Source organism: Nomascus leucogenys, chromosome 15 (assembly GCF_006542625.1).
Source record: "Nomascus leucogenys isolate Asia chromosome 15, Asia_NLE_v1, whole genome shotgun sequence".
NCBI classification, from domain to species: domain Eukaryota; kingdom Metazoa; phylum Chordata; class Mammalia; order Primates; family Hylobatidae; genus Nomascus; species Nomascus leucogenys.
In genome coordinates, this window is record NC_044395.1 from 10,462,155 (window position 1) to 10,475,259 (window position 13,105).

The 13,105-nt window shown below is 37.9% G+C and overlaps 1 protein-coding gene across 1 annotated transcript; it reads right to left on the bottom strand.

Moving 5' to 3' along the window:
* Positions 1-1,017: 1,017 nt before the first annotated feature.
* Positions 1,018-2,227, bottom strand: LOC100586970 (olfactory receptor 8A1). The gene has a single exon (XM_003253322.2). It carries the CDS (start codon positions 2,131-2,133, stop codon positions 1,171-1,173), a length of 963 nt encoding a protein of 320 aa, XP_003253370.1. The 5' UTR covers positions 2,134-2,227; the 3' UTR covers positions 1,018-1,170.
* Positions 2,228-13,105: the final 10,878 nt, after the last annotated feature.

Genomic DNA, 13,105 nt, shown 5'->3' on the forward strand with positions numbered 1-13,105 from the left:
CATAAAGAGAAAGAGGTTTGGGCAGATGATAAAAGGAAGGGATTTGAGAAATTATTTTCAGAAGAAATTATTTTCGTCCAATTTGAAATTGGACGAGCATAATTATGGGAGGTTTAATAGGCTGTTCAAAGGGACTGCTAGACTAAAGTGAAGGAAGTAATGTGTGAGTGCCCAGAGTCTGGGCTCTAGAGCCACTTGGACTGGGGTTTGAATCCCAGTGTTGTTACTCCTGCTCCAAGTTTCCATATTTGTGAAATGAGAATAGAATAGTACCTACTTGTTGTGCAGTATAATTGAAATAGAATAGAAAGTACGTAGAAGAGTTGCATGGATCAGAGTCAGCATCCAAAAACATGTTAGCTGCTGTTATTATTAGTGTTGCTAAGAAAATTACATAAAGATCAGGAAATTCTTGGGCAGGGGTAAGTAGAGATACTTTGCCTGTCTTTGCCTCATTTATTCCCAAGTACAAAAAGAAAAAAAATGGCCAGGCACAGTGGCTCACACCTGTAATTCCAGCACTTTAGGAGGCCAAGGCAGGTGGATCACTTGAGGTCAGGAGTTCAAGACCAGCCTGGCCAACATGGTGAAACCCCGTCTCTACTAAAAGAGAGACCCCGTCTCTACTAAAAATACAAAAATTTGCTGGGCGTGGTGGCAGATGCCTATAATCCCAGCTACTCGGGAGGCTAAGGGAGGAGAATCACTCGAACCTGGGAGGCGGAGGTTGCAGTGAGCCAAGATCGTGCCACTGTACTCCAGCCTGGGCAACAGAGTGAGACTCTGTCACCAAAAAGAAAAAAAAGAAAAAAATTGGGCTGAATAATATTTTCTGTATAGAAGATAATAAGACCATGAATGACCCTAAAACTCAATGTTAAAAGTTTAACATTTAAGTTAAATTACAATTAAGGTAGGAAACATTTATTAAAGGGCTTGGGATAGAGGGATGGATCTCAAGTGAAAGAAAACCTGAACTTGAAGTTGGTTGGTTTCAAACAGAAGTGAAAAAAGAGGGAGGGAAGAAAGAGGAAAGAAGGAAAAAGGGCATTCACCCAGCCATGTGGAGAAGTGATTATTTTCCATCTACAGCTGGCCAGCATTCAGAAGCTGTCACTCTGGTATTTATAACAACTACTACTAAATTGAAAAGGAACAATAACATTTGCATCAAAACAGTTTACCCCTCAGTGTTTTCTGCATGGCAGCCTTTACTTCCTTGTTCCTCAGGCTGTAGATTAGGGGATTCAACATGGGGATTACCGTGGTGTAGAACACAGAGGCCACATTCTCCTGGGTCAAGGAACTGATTGTGGAGGGTTGTAAGTACATGAATGCAGTTGACCCATAGAACATTCCCACAGCTGCAAGGTGGGAGCTGCAGGTGCTGAAGGCTTTGGATCTACCCTCTGTGGTGCTGATGCCGAGGATGCTGGAGAGAATGAAGGTGTCAGAAACAAGAACTGTTAAGCTCGTGACTATGATGTCGAATTCAGACAAAAAGAAGACTGTCATCTCAACATCATAGGTGCTAGAGCAGGACAACTTCATGAGAGGGAGGATGTCACAGAAGTAGTGACTGATGAGGTGCTCACAATATGGCAGTTTTAACATGAGGCCAGTTTCTATTGTGGAGCCAATGAGTCCGATGGCACAGACCACAGCCACCAGCAGCAGGCAGGTGTGATGAGACATAATGATGTTGTAGAGCAAAGGGTGGCGGATGGCAACATAGCGGTAGTAGGCCATCACTGTCAGCATGTAACACTCAGCAATGACAAAAACAAGGAAGAAGTAGAGCTGTGACATGCACCCTGCGTAGGAGATGATGTTTTTCTCTGACACAAAGTTCACCAGCATCTTAGGGGTAATGACGGAGGAGTAGCAGAGATCCACGAGTGACAGAATGCTGAGGAAGTAGTACATGGGGGTGTGAAACTGAGAGTTCAGACAAATCAGAGTGATCACGCCCAGGTTCCCCACCATGCTGACCAAGTAGATCCCGAGGAAGAGGAGAAAGAGGGGGAGCTGGAGGTCTGCTCTCTTCGTTAATCCCCTGAGAATGAACTCTGTCACTGTAGAGTGATTTCCTGCAGCCATTCTCCTCTGGGTGGGAGGCCTGCAGGGATGCATGGGAGAAAGGAACCCCCTTAAAAGACTAATCTTGGATGGCTTGGGGAAGCCAGTCTTGAGCCTTTGGTGCTAGTGAAACATCCTGGACTCTGTGCTGATGCATCCTCCCCGCCCTCCTCCCCTCGTCCTGCTATTTGATGGTCTTCTTTGCAGGAAGACCAGCCTGAGTGTTTCAGGGATCATGAAGATGGGAGGAAAGCAGGCCAAGGTCTGGATCTTTTACCATGCACATTTTTCTAAAGCATCCTGGGGCAGTGTTTCTCAAAGGGTAGTCCTTGGACCAGCAGCACTGACATTACCTGGAGATTTTTAGAGATGCACATTCTCAGGCCTCAGCTCACACCTAATTAATCAGAAACTCTGGATATGGGGCCCAGCAATCTATGTATTAACAATCTTTCTGGTCATGGTGTTGTGTAGTAAAGTTTCAGAATCTCTACACTGTAGATAAGTAGTGTATTTCATATTTTGTAGTTGGAGATGGATTTTGCTTTAGAAATAAACTTCCCTTGTCATGTATATAATTCCTAAATATTCACTGAATGTGAACATGTAAATATCTGTCTGAAATTTATGCAGTGTCAGGGTGATAGGGTAGTTACAAGCTGTGTCATTGGCTGAACATTGATGTCAATTTCTATGTCTGAAAGATGAAGAAATTAATATTGATTCCAAAGGTGGTTGTAAAAATAACACAGGATAATGCATATTTAGAAATCTTTTTTCAAATACTCAGTGCCTATAAAAAAATGTGAATTGTCATTAAGAGTCTGGAATTTGTTCTTAATTTCTTACTTGACCTGAGGTCCTAAGGCAGTGGTTCTCAGCATTGGCTATACATTATAATCACGTGGAGCATTTACAAAGGATTGATGCCTGGGTTCTACCCATAGATGTTCTGATTTTTTTTTTTTTTTTTTTTTGAGACGGAGTCTCACTCCGTCACCCAGGCTGGAGTGCAGTGGCGCAATCTCCGCTCACTGCAAGCTCCGCCTCCCGGGTTCACACCATTCTCCTGCCTCAGCCTCCCAAGTATCTGGGACTACAGGCACCCGCCACTACGCCCGGCTAATTTTTTTGTATTTTTAGTAGAGACGGGTTTTCACCATGTTAGCCAGGATGGTCTCGATCTTCTGACCTCGTGATCCGCCCGCATCGGCCTCCCAAAGTGCTGGGATTACAAGCGTGAGCCACCGCGCCCGGCCCAGATGCTCTGATTTAATTGATCTGTGGTGCACCATGAGCATTGACCCATTGAATGTTCCATAGTAAGTGCTAAATAGCTAATTATTATTATTATTATTTTCAGATCATAATATCAAACCATTGTCCTATTACATCCCTGATGACAAAGTATTCAAATTACAGGCATATCTCCAGGAAGCATGAATAACCATTGCTGGATACAATATGTATAGACAGTCTCATCTGTGGGATGTATTTCTTAAGCTATAAAACTTAAATTCCCCCTATTTTAATTGCTTCCTTATGTAATTACTAACTTTTGCATAATGCTTTACAGCTTACACATTTCTTTCAAAGGTCAATCTCATTAACTTCTGAAGTTTTGGGAAATGGGGAGAAATGTGTTTAGGGAAGGATTTTTATTTTCATTTTTGTATTGAGAAAACTGAGGTGCCAGACACTAAGTGATTTGCCCAAGGTTTACTAATTATTGGTGACTTGGAACTCAAACTTACCTCGGCTCCGTCCTGATCATGAGTTTCCTCTTTTGCCTCACATGTGTAGCCTTGTAAATCTGCACACTCACAGCTCTTAGCAATGTATGATTAAAACAGATTTATGCTTGATATCTTAGTATATGCATAGCATAGGAAAAATGCTGTATTTTGTTTCATTGTCTAGGAAATTGAAGCTCTAAAAGTTAAATAAGTCACCCAAGGTAACAAAGCTAGTAAGAGGCAAAACTGGGCCTAAAACTCAGGACTTCTGACCACCAGTGTGTTTTGTCTCCACTAAACTGAATTGTTTTGTTTTAGCTTATCTTTGTGTAGCACTTTATTATTATTTAATAGCATTTAATTTATGTAATTTTTGAAGATAGAGGAAAGATCTATTGCTAATTTTGGATGCATTTAAAAAATTATAAAGGCAATATATAGGCATTGTAGTGAATTAAAAATGCAAACAAGCAAAAATTTAAAACAACCATTTTCCACTGCTTGGAACCAAATGGTGGTAGTGAATATCCTTCTAGACTTTTCCTATGCATATATGTATTTACATGTATATAAATATATATGTATTTTTACAAAAACATTTGTAATCTGCTTTTTAAACATAGCATTCACAAATGTATTGTCTCATTTGATTCCTATAACTGGCACTAACTGTATTCTTTTTTCTTAGAAGTAAGAGTCTTTAAAATCATTAGGATGTGGTGTGAAGACAAAATCTGCATTGCATTGTAAGCTTTTATATCAAATTATTGGTAATGAGGCATTTAACTTTACAATAACTAGTATGAGAAGTAGCTAAGACTTTTAAAATTCGAGTTAAGCGTTCCCAATCTGAAAATTCAAAGTCCAAAATCTGAAACTTGTTGAGCGCCAACATGAACCACAAGTGGAAAATTCCACACCTCTTCTCATGTGACTAGTCTCAGTGAAAATACAGTCAAAACTGTTTCATGCACAAAATTATTAAAAATATGGTATAAAATTACCTTCAGCCTACGTGTATAAGATGTATATGGAGCATATATAAATTTCATGTTTAGACTTGGATCTCATCCTCACGATATCTCATTATGTATATACAAAAATTCTAAAACCTGAAAAAAATTCGAAATTCAAGACACTTCTAGTCCCAAGCATTGTGCATAAGGAGTTATTCTCATTTATTACAATGGAAATAGAAATGTATTATTTTCATTTATCACAAAGAAGAATTTTTTCTAAATAACAACAGTAGATTTAAAAAATTTTACATATCTTTTTTACCCAATCTCTGCCTCTTAAAATGAAACAGAACACCCAACTTGAATAATTGTAACTGTAGATCGTGTGCTTTACAAAGCAGTGTGGAATGAACACCGTTCACTGAGTGCATGGCAGGTGGGAACACCATTGTGTAGGAGAATGCTAGACAGCACTGATTTAATATTTCACTCTCATAGTCTTCTAATAACATGAAAGAGGCAAATATAAACCACATATTTCTTTTACTTTCCTGTTTTTCCTCTTTTTTAAAGACAGAGTCTCACCCTGTTGCTCAGGTTGGAATGCAGTGGTGCGATCATGGTTCACTGTAACCTTGAACTCCTGAGCTCAAGCAAGCATCTCACCTCAGCCTCATGAGTAGCTGGGACTACAGGTGTATGCTACCACACTGGGCTACTTTTTAAAATTTTGGGTAGAGATGGGATCTCTCTGTGTTGTCCATGCTGGTCTCCAACTCCTGGCCTCAAGCAATTCTCCTCTCTTGGTCCCCTAAAGCTCTGAGACTACAGGTGTGAGCCACCATGCCTGGCCAAACCATATATTTTATATTAGTTACTACAATTATTACCTTTAGTTTCACTAAGCAATCGGAGCCTTAGGATTACTGCCAATGCGAACATAGCACACAGATTAAAAAAGCACATAGATGTGAAAATAAATATATGGTTGTAAATAGTCTGCATCATAAACAAGAGTTCATGGAGGAAATATTTTTCTCAGGCAATTGCTTTAAGTTTGTAATTAAATACCTGTGATGAGGAAAAATAAACACAGTCTGCTGGAAACTTTAAGGGCTGCCTTGGTTTCAACAATCAGAAAATGCAGGAACCATATTGTTTTATATTGAGTCCTACATTTACTCAAAGTCATTAAAAAATGGATCACTAAGACTGGGGGCTTGGGACTGTGTTTACGAATATATGGGCACAATATCTCCTGGGCTATAATCACTTGAGAGGCTGGGGTCCTCACTAATGGAGCAATTAGAGCCTTGCTTTACACGGGCTCTGAGAAGCATGCTTTGTCTCCCAGGTGTGTTAATTTTCCTGTTATTGGTAGAGTGATCTTGCAGCTAGGGAAACTTACAGTCTAATGCCAGCTTTGGAATATTTTACCATCAACAATCCCATTACTATTGTCCTATCGTCATGATTATGATCATTATGTCCATCATCACCACAACCACCTCACTCATTGCCATCAACACCGTCATCAGTTACTACCACTATGGTTGTTATTTATTATTCATGATTACGCACAATTGACTAGCTTTAAAATGTTTATTATAATGTGTTTTACAAACAAATTCAATTTTTTAAAAAACAAGCTGTATACTTTTAGTAAAGGAATGTTACATTCCTTACATTTATAAGGGAATGCTGAATTTGGCACCCTGCTACTGCACTAAGTAAACTGACAGCATAGAATGGCAGGAGGTTGAGGAGTATGTGAAGGTGGACTAAAAGAACTCTTCATTTCTATAGGCTCATTCATAAGAGATGTGTGTTCATAAGGAAATTTCCTATTCAACAACACATTCAGTATTTTGTTATCCATGAATATATTGCAATGAATATTTTTAAATTAAACTTTTTATTTTGAGATAGTTGCAGTTTCACATATTATTGTAAGAAATAATGAAGAAAGATTCCTTGCTGTCTACTTTATGCCATTTCCCTTCAGTGGTAACATCTTGCAAAATGATTGTACAATATCATACCCAGGATTATTGACATTGCTACAATTCATGGATCTTATTCAGACTTCCCCAGTTTTACTTACACTCATCTGTGCATGTATTTAGTTCTATGAAATTTTATCAAACACATAGGCTTGTGTATCTGATACCACAGTTAGTGTAAAAACACATCACCTGCATTTTCTAAGTTTCAAAACAATAACTTGATATCCTGTTATACTCCAAAGGTGACCAGTTATTTTTCTTTATTACAAACTCACCACTGTAAACACAGTTTATGTGTAAAATAAGTGTAATGGATAACAAAGGTAACTTATTGCAGTTATTTTTGTTGATCACATTTTTCTATCTTTGGCCTGTAGAATTCTCTTCAGTTTGTCTCTGGTGTCTTTGACATGGTGTTAGTAGTTTCTAGTATTATGCCTTCCTTGCTATCTGATATGACAAGATGTTATGAACTCATTTCTGTTGGGAGCAAGCCCCCCAAAGTCTGGCCATAAACTGGCCCCAAAACTGGCCATAAATAAATCTGTGCAGCAATGTAACATGTCCATAATGGCCATAACGCCCAAGCTGGAAGGTTGTGGGTTTACGGGAATGAGGGCAAGGAACACCTGGCCTACCCAGGGCGGAAAACCACTTAAAGGCATTCTTAAGCCACAAACAAAAGTCTGTGTCTTAAGGACGTGTTCCTGCTGCAATTAATTCGGCCCATCCCTTTGTTTCCCTTAAGGGATACTTTTAGTTAATTTAATATCTATAGAAACAATGCTAATGACTGGTTTGCTGTTAATAAATATGTAGGTAAATCTCTGTTTGGGGGTCTCAGCTCTGAAGGCTGTGAGACCCCTGATTTCCCACTTCACACCTCTGTATTTCTGTGTGCGTGTCTTTAATTCCTCTAGCGCCACTGGGTTATGGTCTCCTGGACTGAGCTGGTCTCGGCACATTTCATACATTTAATTCCTCAGACCTGGAATCAACCATTTCTCCAAGAAATTTGATTCTTTTAGCAGGGAAATGATATTTCAAGAACACAAATTAGGTGCTAGAGAGGCTCATTGCTCTTGGCTTAGCCATTGCTTTTAGGTCTTTTCAAACAGAACTAGGAAATGTAGGACTACATAGTTACCAAAGTGTCTTTTTTTTTTTTGAAGTCCAATAATCTTACTAGGATATATTTTAATGTTCATTCTGAGACAATTTTCTTAGGTGTGATGTTTCTTTTACTATGTTACTTTAAATCTATTTTTTTTAGTGCCAGAAAGTTTCTTGAATTATAGTTTTTATTACTTGTTCTATTGGTTTAGATTTCTCTGTTGAGGTTCCTACTCTATGCCAGTTGCCAGCTAGATCTTTACCTAGTGTCTACATTTGTTACTTTCCCCCAAATCCTCTTCATTTCATTTTTTCTCCCTTGTTTTCACCTTTGATTTCTCCTAAGGCACTATCTGTTGTGTTTATTTTATTTTGGTTACTCCTAGTTCAGTCTCAATTTCTGAAACTGTTTTTTATTTCTAACAATTTCCTGAGTCTTGTTGCTTAATTTATAATTTTTTACTAATTGTGAGTTTTATTATTTGTTTGTCGGCATGTCTTTGTGGCTTGCTCTATATTTTCTGTAGAAAATAATTCTTTTTTCTTATAATAATAATAACTTTATATGGGATTTACCTTGATTCTTTTCTATTCATTTTAATATGAAATTAGTTTTTTCCTAATTTCACACATGTGGAACCTCTTCTTTGTTTTTTCTGTGAAGTGCTGAAAATATGATGCCTTACCACCTGAGATCTCTTGGTTCTGCCCGTTTTCTGCTTTTATCTGGATTGTTTCTTTTGTCTCTAATGTTTCTATTCTGCTTAGTTTGGGTTTTATTCCTTCCAGTTTATTCTTGTAGGGAGTTTTGGTAGGTTTGCTTTGAGAGTTCATGGTTTATAGCGGCACTATTCACAATTGCAAAGAGTTGGAACCAACCCAAATGTCCAACGATAGACTGGATTAAGAAAATGTGGCACATATACACCATGGAATACTACGCAGCCATAAAAAATGATGAGTTCATGTCCTTTGTAGGGACATGGATGAAACTGGAAAACATCATTCTCAGTAAACTACCGCAAGGACAAAAAACCAAACACCGCATGTTCTCACTCATAGGTGGGAATTGAACAATGAGAGTTCATGGTATCCAAACTTCTGCACGTCTTCAGATCATACACCATTAAGGAAATGAAAAGGTGAGACAAAGATTGGGAAAAAATATCCAATGCATATATCAAAAAACTTGTTTTAGGAGATAAACCAAGTCTCTTACAAATCACCTAAAGACAAACAACCCAATTAAAATTGACTCCAAAATTTAGATAGTTACTCCATAAAAGAAGATATGCAAATGGTCAAGAAATACGTGAAAAGATGCTCAATATCATAAAACATCAGGTAAATGCAAATTAAAAACACACTGACATAACACTATATACCCACTAGAAATGTTAAAAATTTAAAAATCTGACAATAGCAAGTTTTGTTGAGGATGTAGAGCAACTGGACCTTTCCTACATTGCTGTTGGGAATGTACAATTGAATAACTTCTCTGTAAAGTGGTGCTATGATTTGAGTGTTCCGGGCAAAACTCATGATGGAAGCTTAATTCCCAGTGCAGCAATGTAGAGAAGTGAAACTCTTAAGAGGTGGGGCTCACTGGAAAGCATTTGGGTCATGAGGGCTCACCTTTATGGGCAGCTTGGTGCTGTCCGTACAATAGTGAGTTCTTGCTCACAAGAATGAGCCCTCACCAGAAACCAAGCAGACACCAGCGCCATGCTCTTGGACTTTCAGACTCTAGAATCATGAGCCAAATCAACCTCTTTTCTTTATAAATTACCCAGCTTCAGGTACTCTGTTACAGCAACACAAAACAGACTGAAACAAATGGTTTGGCAGTTTTTATAAAGTTAAACTTGCCTATGACCCAACAATTCTAACATTAGGTATTCATCCAAGAGAAATGAAAATACACACTTATAAAAAGCTTTGTACATGAATGCTTATATATGCTTTATTCATAAAAGCCTGAACCAGAAACAGTTTAACTGTCTATCAACAAGTAAATGGATAAACAAGTTTGTGAAAATAATCATACATCAGATTACTACTCATCAATACAAAGGAATATACTACTGATATACTCAACAATAAGGATGAATCTCAGACGGATTAGACTGGGCAAAAGATGCCAGACACAAAGGGGTAGGATTTCATCTGTATAAAATTTTACATCAGGCAAAATAAATCAATAATGATAAAAAGCAAGTCAGTGGTTGCCTGGGTTTAGGGACAGTGGAGGGATTGAATGCAGAGGTGCATTAGGGAGCTTTTTGTGGTAATGGACATGTTAATGTACAATAGGTGCATTTTGCATGGTATTTAATAATTTACTGTACTTCAATCAATAAAGTAGATTTAAAATGAAAAAAATAGATATGTTCAACAAAACATGTCCAATATTCAGCACCACTAGTAATCGAAGAAATACGATCAAAATATGTCATTTTCAGAATCAAATTGGATTGAGAAGTTTTTTGAATGATAATGTCCACTGTAAGTTAAGGTGTGGGGAAAAAGGTACTCTCATATATTACCTGTGGGGTGTGTATAGGTAAACTGTTTACTCCAGCTGAACCCATGGCTGGAGTCACCTCAAAACAGTGGCAGGGGAGTTTCCATAAGGATGTTCCCCAAACCTTCCCAAGATGGGTCTGGTTGAGATTCCAAAGACATAGTAAATGCTAGAGTGATCAGCATTTATCAGGACAAACTTACAGAGGGCTATGGCCACCCTCACCAGAGACAGCAAGAGAAAGGAGCTGTTCTACATGGGTATGTCCACAGTGACGGGGCCAAGGTATGGAGGCTTTATGAGGGCTTAAGGAATTTGGCTCAGGGCTGGGGCTAGTTTCTTTCAGTGTTTTGGGCAACAACCTAGATAACCTTTATCAGTGCCTGAGAATGTTCAAGGGCTTGGGTTTGAGCCTGCTGGGTAAAACCTGCAGCTGGCTGGGTCACAAAGTGGTCAGGGCACTCTGTGATTTTCAGTGAGGACACAGAAAGGAAGTGGGGAGAACTAGGGGACACTACACAAACACTTATATATGTATAGTTCAGCAGCACGTATAAAGGAATTTAACAAAGAGCAAGTCTGCAGATACAACAATTGCACTTCAGGAGTTTATCCTAAGAAAATAATGTAATGTTTGCAAAAAATGCACATTCTTCTCAGCATTCTTTATCATAGTGAAAAATTGGATGTACAAATTGTCAAAGAGGAATTGACAGATTTAATTATGGGTCTCCTGTCAAAGGAATACCATACGCCCATTAAAAATGATGTTTAATTATATTTATTTATATGAAAATGTTAATAATATTTTTAAATAAAAAACTTAAAAATATTATATACAATATGATCTACTTTTCTTAAAAACAATACTATGCAAATTAAATGAATGTGTAAAATGTATGGAGAAATATACACTTAAATGTTAGCTGATTATGCATTGTGGAAATATGAGTTATTTAAATTTTCTGCTTTATGTTTACTTATGTTTTGTAGTTTTATGAAATAAGCATATACTTCTTACAAAAAAACTTGAAAGTAAAACTAAATTTAGCAAACTGGTCATTTTACAAATTGAGTGTTCAGTGAATTGGCTTTCAGTAAATTGACTTTTTGGTTAATTATCTTTCAGCAAATTGATTTTCAGGCAACCAGTATGTATCATTAAAAGATAAAATCAGGCTGAGAGTGATGGCTTATCCCTGTAATCCCAGAACTTTGGGAGGCTGAAGCAGGAGGACTGTTGAGCCCAAGAGTTTGAGACCAGCCTGGGCAATAAAGCAGGACCTTGTCTCTACCAAAAAACAAAAAAAAGATAAAATCAGGTGGTTGATGCCTGTAATCTCCAGTGCTTTGAGAGGCTGAGGCAGTAGAATCAAATAATACAGGAATTTGAGACCAGCCTAGACAACGTAGTGAGACTCCATCTCTACAGATAATTTTAAAAATTAGCTGAGTATGGTGGTACATGTCTATAGTCTCAGGTACTCAGGAGGCTGAGGTGGATGGTTTATTTGAGCCCAAGAATTTGAGGCTGCAGTGAACTATGATTGCACCATTGCACTCAAGCCTTATTTATTTATTCTCTCTAAGAATAAATAAATAAATTTAAAGAATATTTAAAATAGATGAAATTAACATATTTTGAATATTGATGAAGGGGATTGACAAACTAGGAAAATGGTGCCATATTTTGACACAGGGTAACATGGGGAAAAGATAAATTTTAGAAAGAATGATATGGTTTGGCTTTGTGTCCCCTCCCAAATCTCATCTTTAATTGTAATCCCATAATCCCCACATGTTGTAGGAGGGACCCGGTGGGAGGTAACTGAATCACGGGGGCAGTTTTCCCCCATTCTGTTCTCGTACAGTGAGTGAGTTGCATTTCCCCAGCTGGCACTCATTCTCTCTCCTTCTGCCCTGTGAAGAGGTGCCTTTGGCCATGATTGTAAGTTTCATGAGGCTTCCCCAGCCATGCAGAACTGTGAGACAATTAAACCTCTTTTCTTTATAAATTACCACATCTCAAGTATTTCTTCATAGCAGCGTGAGAACTGATTAATACAGGGAAGATAATAAAATAGGTTTTCAATGTGTTGAGTTTTAAGTGTCTGCAGGACATTCAGGTGGAGATGTCTAGTAGGTTTTTGCTATTTCAGGTAAAAAAATCTAGCCTAGAAATAATAGATTTTATTTTCAACAGACCAAAGCATTCAAGGTGTGGGTGTAGTTAAGATCTTTCAGAGAAAGTATTTAGATGAGAGGAAGAAGGTTGAGGATCTGTGGGTCATCAGCACTTATAGGCAGATGAAGAAGAAGACTCGAAGGAGGAGAGTGAAAGGAAGTAGCCAGAAATTGGAGGAAAATCAGAAAGTTCATGGGCCTTGAAAGTGAAGGGATATGAATAATTCACGAAGAAGTTAGCTATCAACAGCATCGGGTAAAACAGTACTGAAAAGTTTTCACTGGGTTTAAAGACATCTTATTTGATTTATTCAATGACATCATGACATAGATAATAGATAAGTCAGGTTTAATTATTGCTGTTCTACAGACGGAGAAATGCCAGGCAAAGAGAACTTAATGTCTTGTTCAAGACAAGGCACTAAGAGCCAAATCTTTAGACTCTGCTCCTTCCACAATAACATATTTCTTCTTGATTTAAGATAGTAATCAGAGTAAAGTTCC